Consider the following 24950-nt stretch of genomic DNA (forward strand, 5'->3'; position numbering starts at 1 on the left):
TCTCTGATTATCTCCCTTATATGCAAAAATAAACTAGTTTTTATCATTACACTGATGATTATAATTGGTGGGCATTGTTCTTGTGATTTTGTGCATTTGATGTTGATTTTCAAAACACTGTTGAAAAAATAAAAATATAAAACCAAAACAAAACAAACAAAAAAGAAAAAAATTAAAAAAAACACTGTTGAGTAAAATTATTTCTGTTGTTACATCTATTAGAGACTACTGAATGATCTAAACATATCCTTGGAAGACACTGTTGAAGGTGGCACTTTAAGATTTGTAGGTTATTGGGTTTTTTCCTGGTCTATCAAGTCAAATGTCTCTTTTGCTGTTGTTGATATCAACAAACATAGTGTAATCTTCCATCTACTTCTGTTCCTCAGCTTATTTGTAATGGGAAAGTATGCTATAGAAAATAGTCTATATTTTTCAAAGGTAGCAGTTTGTTTAAGCAAATCAGATTGAAACTATTTCTATTTCATGAAATATCTTCTCATCTTTACTATTTCTTTGAATTAGATTTCATCTAACTAACTACTTAATGATCTGATTGCATACAGTAAAGAATTTCCTTTCTGGAAGGATATACTTATTTTTTGTTGCGTTGTTTGGTGTCTACCATTTACAACATTTTCCAACTCTTTTTTTTGAAGAAAATACTGAATATATAGGGATGTGGCTTCCAAATGATATACTTTCTCTTTTTTTCATTTCTGAATTTCAAACTGTTCTTTGCAACATATTTTCCTCAAGCCTGTTATATGACTATCTATGCACTTAAGCAATCAAGAATTGAATTATATATTGATTTAATTTAATGGATCTCATTAAATTTATCTTAAAATTTCTGTTCATTTTCCTTTGTAAAAGATATTGCACATATGATGCAGCTTATCTTTATAAGGACCATTTCACTTTGTAGAAAGAAAAATGATGCTTATTATCTTTGGGCAGTTAGGTGGTGAAGTGAATAAAGTGCTGGGACTTTATTTTTGGGACTCATTTTTCTGAATTAAAATATGGCCTCAGATCCTTCCTAGATAGCTATATGACCCTGGGCAAGTCATTGAACCCTGTTTGCTTTAGTTTCCTCATTTTGTAATATAAACTGTAATTTGTAATATGAACTGAAGAAAAAAAAAAAAGTAAAGCATTCTAGTACCTTTGCCAAGGTATCGATAGTGAATTAATTTCACTATTAGTATTATTTATGTTGATAGATGCTTTAAGAATTCTGGGCCTCTTGGAGTAGCTAGGTGGTACAGTGGATAGAGCACCAGCCCTGAAGTCAGGAGGACCTGAGTTCAAATGTGACCTCAGGGGCTTTATACTTCCTATCTGTGTGAACCCCAATTGCCTCAGCAAAAACAAAAGCAAAACAAGAATTGTGTGACTTAGCATTCTCTGATTCCCTTGGAGAGAGCATTGGACTTGGAGTTAGCAAAATCTGAGTTAAAATCTAACTGCAGATGTTTACTAGTTATACAACTTTGGGTAAGTCAGTTGACTTATATCTGCCTCAGTTTCCTCAACTTTAAAATGGAGATAATAGTAGCACCTACATCTCAGGGTAATTGTGAAGATCAAATGAGATACTTGTTAAGAGCTTTAGCATAATTCCTGGTACTTAGTATATGCTTAATAAAGCCTGTCCCCTTCCCTTCTCCCCATCATTATTACAATAGAAACAGAAGGATACTTCATAAAGCTGAAGATAATTTTAGATTTTTATCTTCTTTGTGGGTCTTCAAGGTTAATTAATTAAATACCTTTTGCCTAGCATTTCTCTCACACATTGGTTCTTGAACAATAGACCCTACTTAGAAAGCAAACAAAAATCTTGTCCAAATTTATACAGCCTTTTCCAACTTGTACTCTCTTGATCTAGCCTTCAAGAACCCAAGGTCAGTTAGTCAATAAACATTTCTCAAGCACCTATTATGTACTAGGCATGTTGCTAAGTATTAAGGTTACAAAGAAAACCAAAAAGACAGTCTCAGCACTCCAGAACTCACAAGTCTAATAGGGGAGATAATATGAAAATAACTACATACCAACAATATATGGACAGGATAAGCTACAGATTATCAATAGAAAGATGGCGTAATTTCTATGCCAGGATAAGGTACCAGAGTAGGACTTTTGTGAGGGCTACAATATCATAACAAATACAACTGCATTTCTTTACCTTGGGGCATAATAAAAAGCCATAATAAGATAAATTCTCATAATTTTTTCCCATTATATATTAAGAAATTCAATCTGTAAATAATTGGTACTGATTCTAATCTAAGCATTATACAATTTTCTCATGAATCTTATAAAGCCACTTAAAAGACATTTTGATAGGGGAGATTAGTACTTGATTGATTTTGGAGAATTTTAAGTTTGAATTTCATCTCTGACAATTACTACCTTGACTTTAGGTAAGTCATTAAACTTCCTGAACCTCAGTTTCTTCATATGAAAGTGAGGATAATAATAAATTTAATCATTACCTCAGGGTTATTGTGAGGCTTAAACTATATACTTAATATTGTGAGGAAAATAATTTGTAAAGCTTAGTACACATTTGGATGGTTAGGTGATGCAGTAGATGGGATATCAGAGCTGAAGTCAGGAAAACTCATCTTGAGTTCATATATGACATTTACTAGCTATCTGACAAGTTACTTTTAAGCCTATTTGTCTCAATTTCCTCATCTGTAAAATGAGTTGAAGAAAGTGGCAAACCACTCTAGCATATTTGACAAGAAAATATCAAATGTAGTCAAGAAGAGTTGAAAATGACTGAAATGATCAGACAATAACAATAACAAGTTAATTTTACAACTAAGCTGCTTTTGAGTCTCCTCAAAAATCGTTATCAATCGAGAATTCTTTATTAATTTTTGTTATTTTGGTTTATCAAATAGTGGATTATTGAATTCCATAAATTTTCATCCTTTCTTGTCAAATCTATTCCATTGATTTACTTCTCTATTTTTCAACCAATATCAAATAATTATGATGATAGTGATTTCATGTAAGGGCCCTTTAAATGGGCGGACACAGTGCATCGGGATTGAGGCCCAGAAGTAATTTCTGTGGATATTAGGACTGCCCTTGGGCGGGATCCTGGCCATATTGAGATAGTTTTGTAATGGGTGACTCTCTCGCTGATTGGCTGTGTGTGTGACCTCACAGGCCCTATATAAGCCCACTGCAGGCAGCAACCGCCCTCTTTAACCTCCTGCTGTTCACCCTGGCTCCCTAGCTGGGTGGCCAAGCCAAGATGGGTAGCCGAAAGAGGTAAGGATTTTGGTAGTGAACACATGGGTCTTCTGACCAGGTGTTCACTCGGGAACCAACAAGTCAGGGCATCAGTCAGGGCATTATGTGAGTAGGTATAATAAAGGCTTTTAAGATTACATGTGGTTGTTCTTGAGTGCGCTACCGGTTACTAAACTATAGATTCAAGAGATTGTGGCCAGAGACCTTAGAAGGCCTCAGAGGAGGCGAGCCGGGTAGAGCTCACACTGCAAAGGACAGTGGTCAAAGGTACTCTGGTGGGTCTAGGACAGACTAGTAATTGTAACTATTTCATAATATAGTTTTCATGTTCACAAAATGATGTTTAAAATTTTTGAGTCTTATAAAATATCCCCTTGAAAGTTTGATTAATATGGCACTGAAGCTTTAAACAAATTGAAAAAATTGCTATTTTTATTATACTGATACTATACTACCCAGCCCTAATGATTAAATATTCTTCCAGCTATTTAAATTGTTGTACACTAAGAAATATTTTGCATTGAAATAAGTATTAAATAAATATTTTGTGTTCTTTGATGGATTGAAATCTAGGTGTTTGGAAATAAGAATCCTCTTTCTATTATTTATAATTTAGGTTTTATTTTAATATGGAATTTTCTATTGATTGTGGGATTTTTTGTAGTCTACAATTTTGCTAAAGCTACTGACTCAATCACCATATTAGGATAGCTTTATCTCATCTTTATTTTTATGCTTTCAGTTTGTTTTAGTTGTATTGTTGCTATTACTAGAATTTTGGGCAATATTAAATTATAATAAGGGAGTGGACATCTTAGCATTACTCCTGAATTTATTGGGTAAGGTTCTAGTGCAGCTTGAATGCATATGTTTGTTTTTGGTTTTAGGTAAATATTTTTATGATAGTTTTAAAAGGTTCTTCTATGGATATACTTTACATATTTTTAAAAAGCACAAATGAATGTTAGAATTTAATAAAAGACTTTTAATACCTATTGAGATATAGTAATCCTGTGGTTTTATATGTTTTTGTTTTTTAATGTGATTGCTGATTTTTCCCCTTAATATTGAACCATCCTTGTATTCTTGGTATAAATGCATCTTGCTCATAATAAATGATTTCTTGAATGAATTTCCCTAGTCCGAAGGGATTTTATTTAAACTTTTTGAATTAATAGTCATCAATGATGCTGATTTGTAATTCTTTATTTGGGTTTTATATTCATTGCTTTAGGTATTAGGAATATAGTTGTCTCATAAAAGAAATCAAGTAGATATTTTTTATTTTTCAGCTTTTTGAGAATGTTTTGTAGAGTATTGGTACTGATTATTCTTTTAAAATTTAATATAATTCTCAAGTGAAGTTTTTTCCTTTTACAACAAAATCTATTTCTTTTTCTGAGATGGGATTGTTTGAAATATCTAGTTCTTTTAGTAAAGCTTTTTGATACTTTTGCATATATTTTTCTGTTTCTTATATTTTTATTTTTAAAGCATATAACAATAAATGTTAGGTTCTGATAATTAAAATAAAATTGTTCTGGTTTTGTTCTGATTTCACTTTGTTTATTTGCCAGTTTGTTAATTTTATTTTCTATCCTTTTTTTAATCAGGTTGATTAAGAAGTATTTATCAGTTTTGTTAGTTCTTAGTTCTATTTCTTCTCTAATTTTTAACACCTCTTTTCTATTTAAGTTTTTTGTTGACTTTCTAATTCTAAAAAATGAATTTTCAGTCATTAATCTTTGGCTTTTCTGTTTTGTAATTCTATATATTTTAGAGATTTCTTTTCCCCTGGAGGTACTGTTTTAGCTGTATACCAGATATTATAGCATGCTTTTTCTTCATTATCAATTTTTCCCATATATTTTTTAGGTGTTTTTATGATTTGTTCTATGATTCAGTAATTTAGATTTTCTTTGTTAAGTGTCTATTTCAGTTGTCTGTCCTCCCTGAACTGAAAACTATTTTTACTGAGTTATGGATTGTAAAGAATGTGATTACTATTTTTACCTATTATTTGCAATATTTCTTTGTCTTAATATATAGTTTTTGTCAAAAGTCCGGTTAGAAGCTTTTTAATTTAGATTTTCCAATAATTTATTCATTTTTATATATTTTTTGTTTATCTTTGTTAAGTTTCTCTAAAGCTAAAAGAAATTGTCTCCTGATATTATTATTTTGTTTTGTAATTCACTTAATTTTTCTTTCATAAATTTAGATGTTAGAGTGTTTAGAGAATATACATTTAATATTGATAATAATTTATTGTATGTTTGCTTCAGAATAATATCTTTCTTATATATCTCTTTTTATATTTTAAATTTTATTTATTTATTTATTTTTTTTTTGGTGATAGCATGATTGGAATGCCTACTTTTTCAAATTATCCTCCTGATGCATAGTAAAATTTCTTTCAGACCTTAATTTTTATTCTGCTTATGGCTTTGAGTTTTTGATGTGTTACTAGTAAGCAAAGGATTGCATAGGATTTTGTTTTCTTATTCAAGCTGTTACTCTTTTTTTATTTTGTTGGATTATTAAACCTATTCACATTTGAACTTATGAGTTAGGTTTATGTTTTCCTATATTTGTCTTTAATATTGTATTTTTTCCCTTAGGATTAAAAAATTGTTGCATCTTTTTTTCTTTATGAAGACAATATATCATCTTTCATTTTTTACTATTTAAGGCATTTCTATTCTTGCCAGCTGTCTGTCATCTTCAGGCAATTTATAATATAGAATGAGAGCTCAGGAGAGAAACTTAGATAATGTATTTAAATATCTATCTATCTATCTATCTATCTATCTATCTATCTATCTATCTATCTAGTAGCAAGTAAAATTCCAACAAAGGAGATGGAGACATCTTTTTCTCCAGGGCAAGATCACATTTTATCAACAGATACACATAAACTATTAGTAAAATGGGTCATATTGGCTTACCCAAAAAACTAGACTTAAGAATGATCAATTTGTTAGATAGCTAACAATAACCAATAAATTGCATCATTGGTCTCTCCTAATTATCAAAGGTTGAGTAAGGGTCCTAGCTGGTTTAGCTGTGTTTTAGTTCTGATTGGCTTAATAGGATGTCATTTGATCCTTCCCTGGCAAAGATAACAATCCCAATTGGTAGACGTTTTAACAGGGAGTTGGGTTAAAAGTTACTTTTTTTTTTTTTTCTTATTATTATTTTTTCCTTGTGGGAGAGTAATTCTCAAGTAATTAATCTAAAATTGGGGAAAGTGGATTGACCTTTAGGTGTAGCTGATCCCTTTCTGGCAATTAAGGAATGATAATTTCATCCAGTAAATTTGGCTAGAAAATCAGAACCATTTTAATCAGAGACCCTCATTTGCTTTTCCTTTGGATACTAAATTTATCCATAATTTTGACAAGGAGTTATAGGAAAGGAGAGTTATCCCTTGAGGAAAGCCCAAGATAGTTCTTTGTTTATCTGTAAATAAAAGTAAGGGTCCCAAGTTAGCAAGCAAGTGATTATGGCATACTTAGAGTGTCTTTTGGGCTATACTGGGAAATGGGGGGTTGACAAAACAGAGAATAGGGTGGATTGCATGGTAATGTTTAAACAGTAAAGCATAATATCAATTTTTTCAAGATCTGGGAATCACATGTATGGACATTATAATTGAACCCTTAGGAACTAATGAAATCACAAAGTGAGATAGTATAGAAGGAAAAAAGAAGATGATTGGGAATTATGGAAACACCCACACTTGGTGGGTATGACATTAGCAAAGGAGATGTATAATAAGAAACAGACATATAGGAGAACTTGGAAAGATCAATGTCATGAGATTCTAGAGAGAGTACCCAGGAGAAGAAAGTGGAACCATGTCAAATATTGTCAAAAACATGTCAAATGCATCAAGAAGCATTTGAATTGATGTTTTAAAAGAGCTATTAGATTAGGCCATTGAAAGATTGTTCTTAATCTTTCACAGAATATTTTAGTAGAATGATGAAGGAATACAGATTACACAGAGTTTAGAAGAGAGTAAGAGAAGATGGAATGGATGGCTTTTTATGTTTTTCTCCAGAATTTATTGTAATTTCCTCCTAATCTATCTCCCTGCTATCAACATTTATTTTCTAGTCTTTTTAACATGCTTGCTGAAGCAATTTTCCTAAAACCCAATCAGACCATGTTCCTTCCTTGCTCAGAAATCTTCAGTGGCTCTTTAATATCCTTAGGATAGAATCCAGAATTCTCAGTCTGGCTGTCCATAATCTTTCTCTAACCTCTCTCTGCAGTCATTTTCCTTACTACTCATCTTCACATACTGAATTACAGACAGTGCCATTTATTGCCTCTTTGCATTCCTAGAGTTCCTCTCTTCTTCCTGAATCTCACTCATTTAGTGAATACATTTTTATTTAAGGTCTGTCATATGTCATTCTGCTAAGCTTCCTCTAAGACTTTGCTGAGGTGCTACTTCTTCTATGAAGCCTTTTCCCTTCTCTAAGCATATATGTGTATACACACACAAACACACATACACAGATGTTACAAACGTAATGTTAAAAACTATTTTTAAACATTTAATTGTATTGTTTTAAGTTTTGAGTTCTAAATTCTATTTCTCCTTCCTCCCTTTTCCCCATACCCCCTCCCTGAGATAGTAAGCAATCAATCAAGTAAATAGTTGGCATATTAGTCATTTTGTACAAGAAGACTTGAATAAAAGTAAAAGAAAGTGATTAACTTTTTTTTCCTCAAAGATTTTCAGAGACTTTGCTTGATCTTTGCTTTGCCCCTCTCTCTTAATTTCCCATTGTGCATTATATTATGTGTTCATATTATTCATCCCTGTGTCATGTAAGTCCCAATACAACAGGGGCTATTTTGTTTCTATTATAATATCTTCAATTTCTAGTATAATACTTTGGAACATTGAAATTTTAAAGATTGAATTCCAACCTGTGCTTTTATTTTAAATATGCTACCTACACTATTTTTGGTACTAAAGAGCTAGAAATGCCCACTAATCAAGGAATCTCTAACCAAACTGTAGTATATAAACATAATGGAAAATTACTTCACTGTAAAAAAAAAATGACAGATGAATTCAGAGGAATAGGGGGAAGAGTTGCATGAATTAATGTACCATGAAAAGCAGAATGAGAGGAACAATGCAGATAAGGACTACTAGAACATAAATGAAAAAAAATAGCAAAAATAAAACTGGACTTGATGTAATTATTATAAATAGCCATGTCCCATGAGAGAAGTTGTGCAAATGCTTTCTCTTCTTGCTGAAGATGGAGTGAATATATAAGAATGTTGCATATACACAGTTAATAAATTGTTTTTAGATGAACTTTTTCTTTTTTTATTTTAATATTTTTGTTATAAGGCATAGCTACTAAAATAAATGATATAAAAAACAAAAAGCATGCATTAAAAATAAAAACAAGTAATATATATTGCATTATGCAAAGTCACAAGAAACAGAGAAGCAGCATTTTACAGAGGAAACTAGGATTGACATAGGGCCAGAAGACTCTCTTGCAAATTTTACCTTATCTACTTATGATCTGTTTAATTTTGACCATGTTGTTTTAACCTTTCTGCAAAAAAAGAGGTTGAACTAGATGGTTTCTAAGGCCCTCCCACATCTGAAGTGATCATATGAAGTATATTTTGTATCATTTCTTCTTCCAGCAGTAATTTAGATGTGACCTTCTACTAATATATTATAATTCTTAGAGAAATGTCATGATATCATTTTATCATCTCCTTGTTGGGATTTAGGTGTGATAAAAGTTTTTTTTTGCTTATGAATTAGAATAGAATGTTACTGCTAATAATATAGTAACTGATGTTTATGCACCACTTAATATATGTCAGGTCAAAATTGTACTAAGTGCTTTAGGATTATTATCTTATTTAATGATTGTCAAAATAATCCTGGAAAATAGATGCTATTATTAATCCCATATTATATATGAGGAAACTGAGGGCAAACAGAAATTATGTGACTTACTCAGGATGACACAGAGTAATTAATATCTGAGATGTATTTGACCTCGGGTTTTTCTGAATATAGGCTCAGTGTTCTATCTTCTGAGTCATTTATCTGGCCCCAAAAGCATTTGTTAATGTCTTTAGTGCTTTCAGTATCTTTGATAGACTTGAGGTTACCAGGTGATAGCATCCTCACTGTAAATTATAATCAACATTTTCTTCCCGTTTCTCATCTTTATTTTAGTCACATAATTATCTATGCTCAAGTCCTAAGGCAACATTACTTAATATGCTAGATAGATATTTTTATTATACCATAGAATCTGGAAGTTAGATTAGTGGATTTGGTCTCAGCTACTGGGAAATTATTCCGTCACTTTTTTTTTTTTTTTTACTATTAGTAGTTTCAGTTACATTCTGCAATATGGTAGAGACTGTTTTGGATATTACTGATTGTCTCCAATAGTGCTATATACTTTATTAAAATCTTCTTTTATACTATCTGATTTAGTTTTAATATTAACAGTATAGTGATATTGACATTTATGTAGAACTTTAATGTTTGTGAGGATCACACACACATATACAATACCCCCAAAATTCATATACTATAGCTATAATTTATGCCCATTTTATAAATGAGGAACTGAAACTGGGAAAGGAGTTAAGCTAGGTGGCCTTGGAATCAGGAATATCAAAGTTCCAATCTGCTTCAGATGCTTAATAGCTAAATTACACTGGGCAAGTCACTACATAAGTTTCAATCTCAGTTTTTTCATCTGTAAAATGGGTTTAATTTTAGCATCTACTCTGTGAGTATCAAATGAGATGATATATGTAAAGTATTAGACATTAAATAAAGGCAAGTTATTATTAGTTAAATGTTTGTTTGCCTGGGATTATACAATTATTAAGTGTCTGAAGCAACATGTAAACTCAGGTTTTCCTGACTATAAGAACAGAGTTATTTCATTCTGCTTCTGTACCATCTTAACACAGCACTAGTCTTACTGCAAGAAAACATAGGCATTAAAAAATTCAGGCATTTTTAAAAGGTTTTGAACCCCTGAAGGATGGTTGGTTTCTGAACTATATATTCATGACTATCTCAGGTCTGGGATTTTATATACTAAAAACCAGGATAGTTTACAAATGGGGTTTCTTAACCTATTTTGTGTGATGGAGCTCTTTGACAGTGTAGAGTTTGCATATAGACCTTTTCTCAAAATGATGGTTTTAAAATTCTTAAAGCACACATAACAAAGGATTACAAAGAAAACCAATTAAAATGAAAGATAGTTATTAAACTATTTTTCCATCCAAGTCCATGGTCCCCCTGAAATTTATCATGTAACCTAGGTTAAAAACTCCTGGTTTAGGGTAATATAGCATAGGTAATTAAGTTTTAAAATTGTACTAAAAAGCTATTCTACTCCTTAGTTTCTTAACTCTTAAATTATAGTGTTCAGAGTGAAGAGGAATAGTTATGACTCTAAAACTGTGCCTTATATGATCTATTTGCCTTATCATGTCAGGCTATCAGTGACCATTTGGACCCAAGTCTGTCTTGATTTTTCTTATTTCTATTATTCTGTTCCAGTATGGTTATACTGATTCTCTCCTTTCCTGGCTGAGAGTCAAAGCTTTGTATCTGATCTGTTCCATTTGTATCTAGTCTTTAAACTGCTGACACTGCAGTTTTTACCAGAACCTTCACTACCCTGACTTGGCACTCCTCCAAAGCCCCAGATTGTCAATGTTGTGAAGTGCAGTATGGCACTGGGATCCAAAGAGCATCTCCAGATTTTTTCCTGTTATGGATTGTCTAATCTTTTGTAACTACATGCAATCCATAGGAAAATTGTACATTCATAAGATGAGGAATAGGGCTAATGTGGGCAGGTATATGTGTTTGTGTGGGAGAGCAGAATGGGGAGAAATGTCAAGGAAGAGTCAAAATGCCAAGTTTATAAAAAGATGCTCTACTTCTGCATTTGTGAGAAGCAAAACTTCACAGAATGCCAGCAAGAGACCATGTGAGAAAGGAGGAAAGATCAGAGAATTTCCATTTTTTCCTATCAAATCTTTGACCAGATTCTTAAAGGACTGTCTAAAGGTTCAAATATACCATGTGAGCATAGAAGTTGAAGGGTTGAAGAGTTTGCCTCTTAACTAAAAAAGCATTTGCAGCTGCAAAATTAGATCATAAGTTAATGAATTGCTTTCATAGGCGTTTTCTGTAGATTTAAAATCTCCTATGAATATTGGACCAAGGTTTTGCATTAGGCACAAAACAGTCAGACTGACTTTTTATTGGATTGGAAGCTGAAGAGCTTCTGGTAAAATCCCAGAAACAGCTATGAATTCAAAGCTAGGTTCATATCATTATCTATAACCATCTCAGACTTTGTTTCTACCATTAAAAATTAAACTGGCTAAGTTTGGAGAAGCATCTGTGCATCACCTTTAGGTGATGTTACTGTGTATGGGGTAGAGGGATTGCAACAATGAGGGAGCAGTCTAATAATGGTAATAGAAGTTGCAATATAATGGAAAAAGGGGTGATATTAATAAAATTTTAATCACTTTTTTTTAAAATAAGGAGTGAATTTGTTCATTGGATTTGACTATAAAGTATGATAAGTAGGAGTTGGAAACTGGAACATTGTGGGTAAGCCTTTAAAAAATCAGTCATGCACAGACATGGTACTGATATCTAAACCAGGTAGGTTGAAAACAGAGAAAGAAAATTATAGACCAATCTGCCTAATGAATTTTGATACTAAAATCTTAAATAAAATATTAGCAAAAAGATTACAGAAAATCATCCCCAGGATAATACACCATGACCAAGTAGGATTTATATCAGGAATGCAGGGCTGATTCAATATTAGGAAAACTATTAGCATAATTGACTATATCAATAACTAGATTACCAAAAACCATATGAGCATCTCAATAGATCTCAATAGACAATAGATACTTGAGAGTATAGGAATAAATGGACTTTTCCTTAAAATAGTCAGGACCATCTATTTAAAACCATCAGTAAGCATCATATGTAAAGGGGATAAACTGGAACCATTCCCAATAAGATCAGGAATGAAACAAAGTTGCCCACTATCACCATTACTATTCAATATTGTATTAGAAATGCTAGCTTTGGCAATAATAGATGAAAAAGAGATTATAGGAATCCAAATAGGTAATGAGTTGCAAATGATATGATGGTATACTTAGAAAACCCCAGAGATTCTACTAAAAAGCTATTAGAAATAATCCACAACTTTAGCAAAGTTGCAGGATACAAAATAAACCCACATAAATCATCATCATTCTTATATATCATTAACAAAATCCAACAGTTAGAGATACAAAGAGAAATTCCACTTAAAGTAACTGCCAATAGTATAAGATATTTAGGAATCTATCTGTCAAGGGAAAGTCAGGAACTATATGAGCAAAACTACAAAACACTTTCCACACAAAGTCAAATCTAACCAATTGGAAAAATATTAAGTGTTCTTGGATGGGTTGAGCAAATATAATAAAGATGACAATACCACCTATATTTATCTATTTATTTAGTGCTATACCAACCAGACTCTCAAAAAACTATTTTAATGACCTGGAAAAAATAACAACAAAAATTCATCTGGAAGAACAAAAGGACAAGACTTTCAAGGGAACTAATGAAAAAAAAATCAAATGAAGGTGGTCTAGCTGTACCAGATTACCAAAATTATTTGGTATTGGCTAAGAAATAGACTAGTTGATCAATGGAATAGGTTAGGTTCACAGGACAAAATAGTCAATAACTTTAATAATCTAGTGCTTGACAAACCCAAAGACCCCAGCTTTGGGGATAAGAATTCACTGTTTGATAAAAACTGCTGGGAAAATTGGAAATTAGTATGGCAGAAACTAGGCATTGACCCACACTTAACACCGTACACCAAGATAAAGTCAAAATGGGTTCATGATCTAAGCATAAAGAATGAGATTATAAATAAATTAGAAGAACATAGGGTAGTTTACCTCTCAGAACTGTGGAGGAGGAAAGAATTTGTGACCAAAGAAAAACTAGAGATCATTATTGATCACAAAATAGAAAATTTTGATTATATCAAATTAAAAAGCTTTTGTACAAACAAAACTATAGCAGACAAGATTAGAAGGGAAACAAACTGGGAAAACATTTTTACAGTCAAAAGTTCTGATAAAGGCCTCATTTCCAAAATATATAGAGAATTGACTCTAATTTATAAGAAATCAAGCCATTCTCCAATTGATAAATGATCAAAGTATATGAACAGGCAATTTTCAGATGAAGAAATTGAAACTATTTCTAGCCATATGAAAAGATGCTCCAAGTCATTATTAATCAAAGAAATGCAAATTAATACCACTCTGAGATACCACTACACACCTCTCAGATTGGCTAGGATAACAGGAAAAGATAATGCTGAATGTTGGAGGGGATGTGGGAAAACTGGGATACTGATACATTGTTGGTGGAATTGTGAATATATTCAGCTATTCTGGAGAGCAGTTTGGAACTATGCTCAAAAAGTTATCAAACTGTGCATACCCTTTGATCCAGCAGTATTGCTATTTGGCTTATCTCCCAAAGAGATCTTAAAGAAGGGAAAGGGACCTGTGCAAAAATGTTTGTAGCAGCCCTCTTTGTAGTGGCTAAAAACTGGAAATTGAATGGATACCCATCAATTGGAGAATGGCTGAATAAATTGTGGTATATGAATGTTATGGAATATTATTGTTCTGTAAGAAATGATCAGCAGGAGATTTCAGGAAGGCTTGGAGAGACTTTCAACAACAATACTATATGATGGTCAATTCTGATGGATGTGGCTCTCTTCAACAATGAGATGAACCAAAATGAACCAAATCAGTTTCATTTGTTCAATAATGAATTGAATCAACTACACCCAACAGAAGAACTCTGGGAAATGAGTGTGAACCACTACATAGCATTTCCAATTCCTTTGTTTTTGTCTGCTTGCATTTTTTATTTCCTTCTCAGGTCAATCTTACATTATTTCAAAGTCCAAGTCTTCTTGTGCAGCAAAATAACTGTATGAATATGTATACATATATTGTATTAAACAAATACTTTAACATATTTAACATATATTGGTCTACCTGCCATCTGGGGAAGAGGAAAAGTTGGAACAGAAAGTTTTGTAAGGGTCAATGTTGAAAAATTACCCATGCATATATCTTGTAAATAAAAAGCTACAATTAAAAAGAATTAGAAGAAAAGGAAATTTATGGATCATAAGAAATAAAAATTCAGGCATGAATTAAAAACTAGGATTATTCTATTTTGCATATATTAGGCTTTATTTCCTGAAACTAGTTTGGGGAACCCAGTCTAGGTGACTTAAAAGCATAGCAGATTTCTGTTCCTTAAATAACCTTATGAAATATTTAAGTCATCTATATGCCTCTGTGTTCATAATAAACATATTTTCTCTTAGAATCTAATTTTCCTTTTAGCCTTTTAATATTGGCAGTACCTCCCCCACCCACATATAAAATCTTCTTATAACTTATGATCCAGCAGCTCCTGCCTCCTTTCTGCTCTTCTTAAAGACAGTCCATCTTCCTGTGTTTCTGTTGGGGGTGATAGCCCCTTTAAGATTCCTTGTTTGATCTACAACTTCCTTTGGGACTGACCTTTGATTTACAAGATCTGGTCAAAACCACCCTTTTGTGTTCCATGGGGAGAGATCCGTATCTGAGACTGTTTGAGCTGTACCCAGCCCCCACGGAATCTGAGATGGCTTGGGTTTTCAGCCCCCATTCTAATGATCTGCTCAGATACCCCAACCCCCACCTGGTGGGTTCTGGCCTTTGAGGAATCAACCTGGAACTCCACCCATGTGCCCCTTCAAGCAAATAAAAGAGCCAAGCAGAAATCATCTCTTAGCAGAGAGTTGAAAGATGCCAGCAGCCAACTCTCTGTCCCGCTGCTTTTGGTGTATTTCTTCCTCTAAAACCTTTTACTAACCAGACTTTTTAACCTTACTTCCAAACTTCTTTTTATTGATCTAGGTTTTCGGGCCTGTAAATTCATTTATAGGGGACTCTAGACCTCATTTAACTTTGTATCCTTGTGCCGAATCCTAAGGGGTTGCAGGGGAGCTCCGTTTGACTCCCTGTACCCCAATCCTGCCACTAGACCTTAATTAATCCTAATTTTATTGAGGTATAAACCTCATCATTTCCACTTTCTCCTAGGCCTAGGCAGATAGGTGGCAAAGTGCTGAAGTTCTGGCCTGAAGTCAGGAAGATAAGTCTTCCTGAGTTCAAATCTGATCTTAATCACTTACTCGCTCTGTAACCTCAGGCAAGTCATTTGAGCTTTATTTATTTCCTCATCTGTAAATTGGGGATAATAATAGTACTCACCTGTCAATTTTGTTGTGAGAATCAAATGAAATAACATTTATAAAGCATTTAGCTTTATCACTAGAAGAAAATAGTCACTTAATGAATGTTTTTTCCTCTCAGATTGTAAACTCTCCCTGAGCAAGAACTGAGTTATTTCCCCTTTTCTTTTTTTATCCCAAATGCTCTATACAGTACCCGGCATATAGTAGGCACTTAATAGATACTTATTGACTTAATTCTTATCTTTTCAGCGGAACTTCCACCTCCTTACACAGCCATTGCTAGTCCAGATGCCAGTGGCGTTCCTATAATAAACTGCCGTGTGTGCCAATCTCTAATCAATTTGGATGGCAAGCTTCACCAGCATGTAGTGAAATGTACAGTCTGCAATGAAGCTACGGTAAGGGCTTCCCTTCCCTATTCCACTCTCACTTAAGAAAACCTAAATTGGTATGTAATTCCTCTCCAAATGATGCATATCAGTAGGATAATAGTAGCATAACTATTAGTAGATGGGCAGGAATACAAACAGAGTGATCCCTTTATAAAGATCAAAGTGTATTATTAAAGCTAAGTCAATTAAAAAATTCTCATGATTGTTTTAAATGGAATACATTTTGCCTTCTTACAGAAGTAAGTAGAAAACAGTGGGTTGGAGACTATTACTGTCCTCAAGTCTTTCTATTACAATTAAGTTCATTTTCTGTTTCTTTTTATAATGAAAAGGTCTTATCAGATACTTTGGTAAATTGAGAGATATAACTTCACTCTATGGGTGAAATTATTAAAACATGTAGGGTACTCAGATGAGTTTTCTTGACTAGTGTCATTTACTTCTGGAATTAGACAAAGCCGTTTTACCAATAATTTGGTGATTCTAACACATCCACTTTAACAGTATTTAATTGGCTTGCAACACATATTCTAAGGGATGAAATTGCTCTTTTTCTATACCTTCAGTTGAATATTTCTTCTCCTCAAGTAACATAGCTATGAAATGTCTGTGGCTGAATTTGAACTCATCCTCCTGACTTTGGGTTTAGTACTACTTAGCTGTCTGTGAAGCTACCTTTTTAAAATTACAATTTGATTCAGCTTTTAAGTATCCATTGCTTTCAAGGAACAAGAACAAAGCAGTCTGCTGTCAGAATTTGTATTCTAGTAGGTAAATAACCTATACACAAAGATAGGTATAATAAGAGAGAGGAAGTAATACAAGCAAAGGAAAAATCAAAAAATGTCTCAGGTGTATTTGAAGGAGAGACAAGTGATAACTGGGAGGGATTATTTGAAGTCTCATGATGTAATGCTAGAGAAACTGAGGCAAGATAGAGATTAGAGAGTATTTAATAATTTATTAAATGGGAGAGATTTACTAGGACGAAATGGATCCATGGTTTGCTCCCAGGGCTGAATGAGACTATCTTCTCCAAGAATCCAGCAGACAATGTGAGTTCTCAATGATCTATATACACACATGGCTCAGACACAAAAGGTAGACTGAGGCAAGGGCAGAGTCAGGGTGCTGAGAGCGGGAACAGGACTCTGACAGGGTGGGGTGAGCCTCCAGAGATGAGATGACATAATAGGGGGAAGCCCCCCAGACATGGGGAGAGGCATCTTGCTAAGATGGTATCTTACATTCCTGTAGCTTGGGATGGGGAGAGGCATTCTGATATTCTAAAAGATCTTTTATCCTTATCAAATATTCTGATAAAGAGGAGGGGGGGGGGGTTTGCAGGACTGAGAAACAGAGAAACGGAGTCAGGACCATAAAAGAGAACTGTTGCATAACAATGGGAATAGTAAGAATTGAACCTTGAATAGAGATAGATTGAAAAATAAGGAGTAGGAGGAGAGTGCATGCTCTATGTCAGGCATGAGTTGGGTGAAGTACAAAAGTACAATATGGAGTATCAAGATGAAGGTAGAGCTAGGAGTTTAGTTTGTTTGGAATGCATAACCTCTTAGGAAATAATATGAAATAAGCCTGGAAAAGGATATTGGACCCTAATTGTGGCAGGCCTTAAATACCAGGCTAAGGAGTTTGGATTTTATAACACAGGTATTTGGAAACCATTGTAGCTTTTAACAAAAGAATGACCTGATTATGATCAGATTTGTGTCTTCAGAGAATTATTTTGGCTGTTAGGTGAATGTCCAGACATGCTCACCAGAGCCTGAATCCTGATCATGGGTGAGGAGTGATAGGATAGAACTTTCAAGGATGATCAAACAGGAATCCATTTATTCAAAAATTTCTCAACTTTATATACCCAAATAAACTTACATAACTATAGCACACTGTGTATACACTAACTATAGAATACTGCATATGTGGGACCACATAAACAACTTGCTATTGTGTGCAGATGTTTCCTTGCCAATTTAGTATAACTCTTTTAATTACAATATAGGTTGTCATACACTCTGATTTCTTAGAAAGGCTGAGGTGCCGCTGGGGGTATAGATTGCCAAACCAAATACTCCACAGGGTTCCTTTTACTGCACTAAAGGGTCCTATAACTCGCCTAGTATTCCTCACTATCTGTGGCTCTCTACATGTGAAGGATAAATTGAAGAGACAGGATTCAGGAAGATCCATAAGGCAGACTTAGAGCTGAGGGAGAAAACATGGAAAAGTAAGATGTTTGTTGGATTTGAGGTTAAAAGGTCTGGGTTTCTTTTCCAACACTGCCACATTTTACTTGTGTCATTTCAATTGTAGACATCAGTTTATTAATTTGTAAAATGAGTGGGAATTGAACCACATGACTACTACTGAGCTTCCAGATCAATCCTATGATCCTCTTTAAATTTTCTGGATAAATGGTGATGAGAACTGCAGTATGCTTAGAGAGAAAATGACATATGAATTAGAATAAATACACTTAGATTTCAGTAAAATCATAGAATTTTAGATTGAATAGGAACCTCAGAAGTTACCTCATCTAATCCTCTCATTTCACTATGGAGGAATCTGAAATCCCAGAGAGGTGATGTTAAGTGGATCAGTTATTTGTGGCAGTCATGGAACCAGAATCTAAGACATTTGATTCCCATGAAGGTTCCTTGTGGCACAATGGACTTGGAATAAGGAAGACCTGAGTTCAAATCCACCTCAGATATTAGCTGTATAAATCTGAGCAAGTCATTTAACTTCTGTATGCCTCAGATTCCTTAATGGCATAATGCAATTTAAAGTAGTATCTAACTGCCAAGCTTATTGTAAAGATCAATGACACATTTGTAAAGTGCTTAGCACATCAGATGCTTAATAAATGCTTATTTCCTTCCCTTCTTCCATTGTACCACACTTAATCACAATTATTTATTAAATACCAATACTATGTCAAATGATATTCTAGGATTATGACTACAAAGTCAAAAAGAAAAAGTTCCCAGAATAAGCTTGTGTATGCCCTCTGTCTCCCTCTTTCTTCTCTTCTTCCCTTATTCCTGCCTCTGTTTCTCTGTATCTCTATCTCTATCTCTTTTTCTGTCTCTATGTTTCTATTTCTGTGTCTCTGCCTCTCTCTGTCTTGGTTTCTCTCTCTGTCTCTCTCTGACTATCTTTCTTTCTCTCTCTATTTCTCTCTCTCTTGCTCCCTCTCTATTTGTTTCTCTCTCTCTCTTTTGCTCCCTTTCTGTCTTTCTCTTCCTTTTCTCCCTCCTTCCCTACCTTTCTCTTTTTATTAGCAATTGAGAAATTTGAGTTGAACTTTGAAGAAAACTAAGGATTTTAAGAGTAACAGGTGAAAAGAGAGTATATACCAGATATACTAAGGGACATAGAATATCTTGTTTGTAGAAGAACAGGAAGAACTACATAGTCATTTTATAAATCCTTTACCCTATATTCTCCTTCATGTCCACTCCCAAAATGTATTCTGGTTTCTGGATGCTTAAATTTTAACTAAGTGATAAAGATTTTTGCAGCCTTTTAGAAAATTTTGTATTTTAAAATATTTCAATGATTTGTTAACATTAGAAAAAGAACTCAATTAAGTTGAACATAAAAGTATCCTAATGAATCTTAGATTTTAAGGTACCATATACAGTTCAAAAGGAGGGAACAAAGGTGTGACTTTCTATTTTCTGTTTAGTGGCAGCCAGCTGATATAGTGGATAGGTATCCTGGAGGCATTTTCAGGAAGGCCTGAGTTCAAAAATGACTTCAGCTACTCACTAGCCATATGGCCCTGGGCAAGTCATTTAATAATTATTTGTCAGAGTTTCCTAATCCATAAAATAGAGATTATTATAGCATTTATCTATAAGGGTTGTAGTGAGGATTAAATGAAATAGTTTTTGTAAAGAGTTTTGTAAACTTTAAAACATGCTGTAAATGTTAAGTGTCACTGTTTTTCTTATTATTTTTAATAATCTATGTTTGTCTTTTCCCTCTTATATAGCCAATCAAAAACCCACCAACAGGAAAGAAGTATGTTAGATGTCCATGTAATTGTCTCCTCATCTGTAAGGATACATCTCGGCGAATAGGATGTCCAAGACCCAACTGGTAAGAATTAAAGATATAACTTCAATAATTCTGTTTTCTTTTATATAAAATGAGAGGTGTTAACTGTGGGCGATGGGCAGAACTGCCTTTTTGTGCATATTCTTGAATAACTGATGAAAATTTCTTAGATAGTAAATAAATATTTGTTAAAACCTTGAGTTAAATCATTTTGATTCAATAGGTTGACACCCTCAAAAATGACAAATTATTTTACCTTTTCAATATTGATTTACTATGTTGCTACTTTCAAGTGTTAAATGTTTAATTGATATATTTCATAGTATGTCTTTATAAGTATATATTATATACAACTTATCAGTATTAATATGTATACATGTTGATGTGACAAATGTAATTATGAGGATATTTGTATCCATGCATATCAAGATTTTTTATCATCTCTTTTTTCTCTGCTTTTCTGAATTTTGGAAATTTTATTGGGTGTTTGTACTTCTTCCACAAGGCAAACTGGAGGAGGAAGGAATACTTTACTTTGTTATCTGTTGGAAGCACTGGCAAAAGATTTGGTAGCAAAAAGAGGATAAATTTGTTAGCCCAAAAGACATTGGTTGATTATTTATAATATCTATATTATGCTATCCTCCATACTACCACAAATAACTGAATTGAATTTGGGTTTAATTTATGAAAAGATGCAATTTAATGATAGTATTAGCCCAATTTTTCATTTATCCAGCAATTTGGTTGTAGCTTAATAGGAGTTTTATCATGTTCATGGTACAGAAATTCCTGTTGACATGGTGTAAACTAATGCTGGAAAGTATTAGTTATGCTTATAACTTTTACAAATGTAAGCACTAAGAATGGAATATTAAAATAAAACTTTATTCCCTTATAAAATTAATAGTGATTTTTTTTAAACTTGGCAGTTTCTATTTCTTACAGATTGAGAGTATTCTTTTGATGCTTTTAGTGAATATCATATATTTTCCTTTATATTTTATAATTAAGAAGATGATAGGATAGAAATAAAAGTATTTTTCAGGATCTTAATAAATGATGAATCAGGACTGGACCATAGAAGATTTGCTAAATTCTTATAATAAAGAAAATTATATCTTTTCAATGCTAAATCATAAGAGTTTTACTTTTAAAAAGTATGTGGAACAGGAGTCTAAATCTTTTCTTTCATCAATCTCTTTGAGGGATGAGGAAGCTGTTTAATTTTTTTTCCACAGTAGACGCATTATTAATCTGGGCCCAGTAATGCTAATTCCTGAAGAACAGCCTGCTCAGCCTGCATTACCAATCCAACCAGAAGGAACACGAGTAGTATGTGGGCACTGTGGAAACACATTCCTGGTAGGTACCTAGAATTGATCATAGAGGAACTAATCCTCTCAGAAAGAGCTCCCCTTGGAGAACTTCATGTAAAAGCTGGATGACCAATTGTTAGTTTTAAAAGGGATTTTTGTTCATTCATATGTTGGATTTAGGAGGTCCCTTCCAATTCTCAAGTTGGTGACTTGCCAGCTTAGCTTTCAGAAATATTCATGCTTATTTTTCCCAAAGAAGGAGGGTAGTGAAAAGATTTTGCTTTTTTTTTTTTTTTTTTTTAAATCATATGAGCCGCTGCAGCTTAGCTCTGAGTTTGGTTGAGCCATTTAAACTTGGCCTAATTTCTGTGAGGAAATTAATAACTAAAATGCAGAGGTGATTTTTGATTTTTTTTGGTCAAAAGCTTTCTACATATTTTTATTGTCTTTTTGGCAAAAGATGCTTATAGATATAATACAAGTATTTCTGTTATTTTCATTTTTATTTCTTGATAAATCACTAGGATCCAAAGTTAGGAAAGAGAAAGGCAATTTTATTCAAGTTACATGAATTTTTATTGTAAAACCTCCAAATTTAGACAAAAAAGTTTTATAAAGAAATAAGATTAATCTTATCAATAGATATGACCTTCTATTCTTGTTCTGACTAGCCTATGCCATTCAACAAAATCTTCAGTAAATATTGAGTACTTATTATGTGCAAGGTTTTCTTCTAGGCTTTGGGGATACAAAGACAAAAATGAAATAGTCTTTACTTCCAAGAAGTTTACATTGTGTAAGAAAAATTTAAAGAAAAATACAAAGTGGAAAAGATCTAAAATTACAAAGGAGGTCTTGATGCCATCAAGTGATGAGAAAATCTGGAAGGTATAGCTAGGTGGCATAGTGAATAGAGCAATAGACTTGAAATCAGAAAGATTTATCTTCCTGAGTTCAGATACTGTGATCCTGGGCAAGTCATTTAACCCTGTTAGTCTCAGTTCCTCATCTGAAAAATGAGCTAGAGGAGACAAAGGCAAACCATTAGTATCTTTGCCAAGAAAATCCAAAGTTCCAGTCATGAAAGTGTCAGACATGACTGAACAACATCAGAGGGTAGAATGAGTTACTTTCCATATACATGAGATTCAAAAGACAAATCTCTTTCCTCTATTATCACAATTATCTTCATCATTATGAAGTACTTATCTTCCTATCTTACTTAATTTTAACATCACAACAAACCTGTGTAATATTTTACAAAGAGCATTGAATTAGAAATTAGAGGGCCTGACTGAAATACTGGAGATTACTAATTACTTCTGTAATCTTGGCCAAATCACCGAATCTCTCTAGGCAGTGATTTCCTACTTTGTATTAGAAAGAGCTGAATTAGACCATTTCTAAGGTCACATCCACCTTTCAATTCAATATGACATTATAGTGTATAATAAATATAATTATGATGATGGTGGCATTTATATATTACAGGGGTTCTTAACCAAATTTTTTTCCTTGGTAGTCTGGTGAACTTTTTAAATGAATAAAATAAAATACATTTGATAACAAAGGAAACTAAATAATCAGAAAGACAGTTATCAAAAAAAAAAAAAAAAAAAAAAAACATTCATAGACTCCAGGTTAAGAACCCCTGACAAAGTGTTTTAAGGTTTGCAAAACTTTTTATGTTTCTTATCCCATTTAAATCCTCTTTTGCCATCCCTATTCTACATGTAAGTATAGTGAGATTCAGAGTGATTTGATTTAGATCAGGAATAAATGAATAAATAAATGACTGACATTTTTGAGGGAAGGTCATATTTTTTTAAAAAATATTTCATTATTTATTTTCCTCTTTGTGGAATTCATTGCCAGGAAATCTATGGACACTAAATTAATAGCTAATGGATGAAAAACACACATATTATCCTTTTCCCTCTTGCATACTTCTATATGTAATATTCTAATGAAAATGATATTTAAAACAATTCAAAACATATTTAACCTAAATTTAAGGATTTCAACTAAATTTAGGGATTTCCTTTGGCCAACATCCTTGCATCTTGTCTGATATTTTATATCTTCATATCTGTGCCCAAAGTTTTCATCCGCTTCTTTCTTTACTTCTCAGTTATTTCTATTTTTCTACTCCAAATGGTCAAATGTAGTGGTGGGTTTTTTTTTTTAAATAAAATCAGAAAGTACTTCTGAGATCATCTTGATGAACTTATCATCAAAGAAGAACCTTTCCTATGATTTTTCTAATTAGTGATCATACAGAATCCTTTTGAAGACCACCTCCATTGTGATAACTCTTGACTTTAAAGATCATATGACTATATAGATTTTGAGCTGAAAGGGACTCTAGAAGCCACTGAGTATAACTCCCTCATTTAACAGAAGCAACAACTGAGACAGATCTTAAGTGACCTGTCCTGAGTCACACAACTAGTCAGTGTCTAAAGGGGAGGAAGCCAAGATTTTTGCCTGAGTCAAAGTCTAATCGATAGAGCCCAGAGAGACATAATATGGCTCTATTCAAAATTGAAAAGGGCTATTGGTCCACTGATTCTAACTTTTTTTCCTCAATAGTATTTATTTTTCCAAATGCATATAAAGATAGTTTTCAACATTCATTTTTGTAAGATTTTAAGTTCCAATTTTTTTCCCCTCATTTACCTCTTACCCTCCCCAAGACAGCAAGAAATCTGATATAGATTATATATGTACAATCATTGTAAACATATTTTCATATTTGTTATATTGTGAAAAAAAAAATCAGACCAAAAGGAAAAAAATAAACATGAGAAAGAAAAAGAAAAAAATTTAAAAAGAAGTGAAAATAGTATATTTTAATCTACATTCAGTCTCCATTATTTTCTCTCTGGATGCGGATAGCATTTTATATTCCAAATCTATTGAAATTGTCTTGAATAATTATATTCTTGAGAAGATCCAAGTTCATCACAGTTGATCATCATATAATCTTGTTGTTATGTACAATGTTGTTGTGATTCTGCTTGATTCACTCACCTGATTCAGCATCAGTTCATGTAGGTTTTTCCAGATTTTTCTGCTCATAATTTCTCATAGAACAATAATATTCCATTACATTCATATACCATAACTTATTCAGACAGACACTCCTCAGTTGATGATCTTTCCCTAGATTTCTAATTCCTGTTTTCCCTCTGTCATGCTCTTTTTGGGATACAGAACCAGTAGTGATATTGCTGGATCAAAGGGTATGCAGTTTTATAGCTCTTTAGGCATAATTCCAAATTGCTGCCCAGAATAGTTGAATCATTTCACAACTCCACCAAAGATACATTAGTGTCCCATTTTCCCCTCTAGTATACCCTCTCTAGCATTTATCCTGTCATCTTAGACAACATAATAGGTGTGAGGCAATACCTTAGGGATGTTTTTAATGTTCATTTCTCTAATCAATGGTGATTTAG

At 33.0% G+C, this 24950-nt stretch overlaps 1 protein-coding gene across 3 annotated transcripts in view; it reads left to right on the forward strand.

Moving 5' to 3' along the window:
- The window catches only part of PIP4P2 (phosphatidylinositol-4,5-bisphosphate 4-phosphatase 2), a 76243-nt gene that overhangs the window by 11393 nt on the left and 39900 nt on the right, over positions 1 to 24950 (forward strand). For all 3 annotated transcript variants that reach the window (XM_074269773.1, XM_074269762.1, XM_074269779.1), the window contains exons 2-4: positions 15942 to 16090; positions 20106 to 20212; positions 21412 to 21535. In XM_074269773.1, coding sequence (XP_074125874.1) covers positions 15942 to 16090; positions 20106 to 20212; positions 21412 to 21535 — 380 coding nt within the window. The remainder of the gene's footprint in view (positions 1 to 15941; positions 16091 to 20105; positions 20213 to 21411; positions 21536 to 24950) is intronic.

Source organism: Sminthopsis crassicaudata, chromosome 1 (assembly GCF_048593235.1).
Source record: "Sminthopsis crassicaudata isolate SCR6 chromosome 1, ASM4859323v1, whole genome shotgun sequence".
NCBI classification, from domain to species: Eukaryota; Metazoa; Chordata; class Mammalia; order Dasyuromorphia; family Dasyuridae; genus Sminthopsis; species Sminthopsis crassicaudata.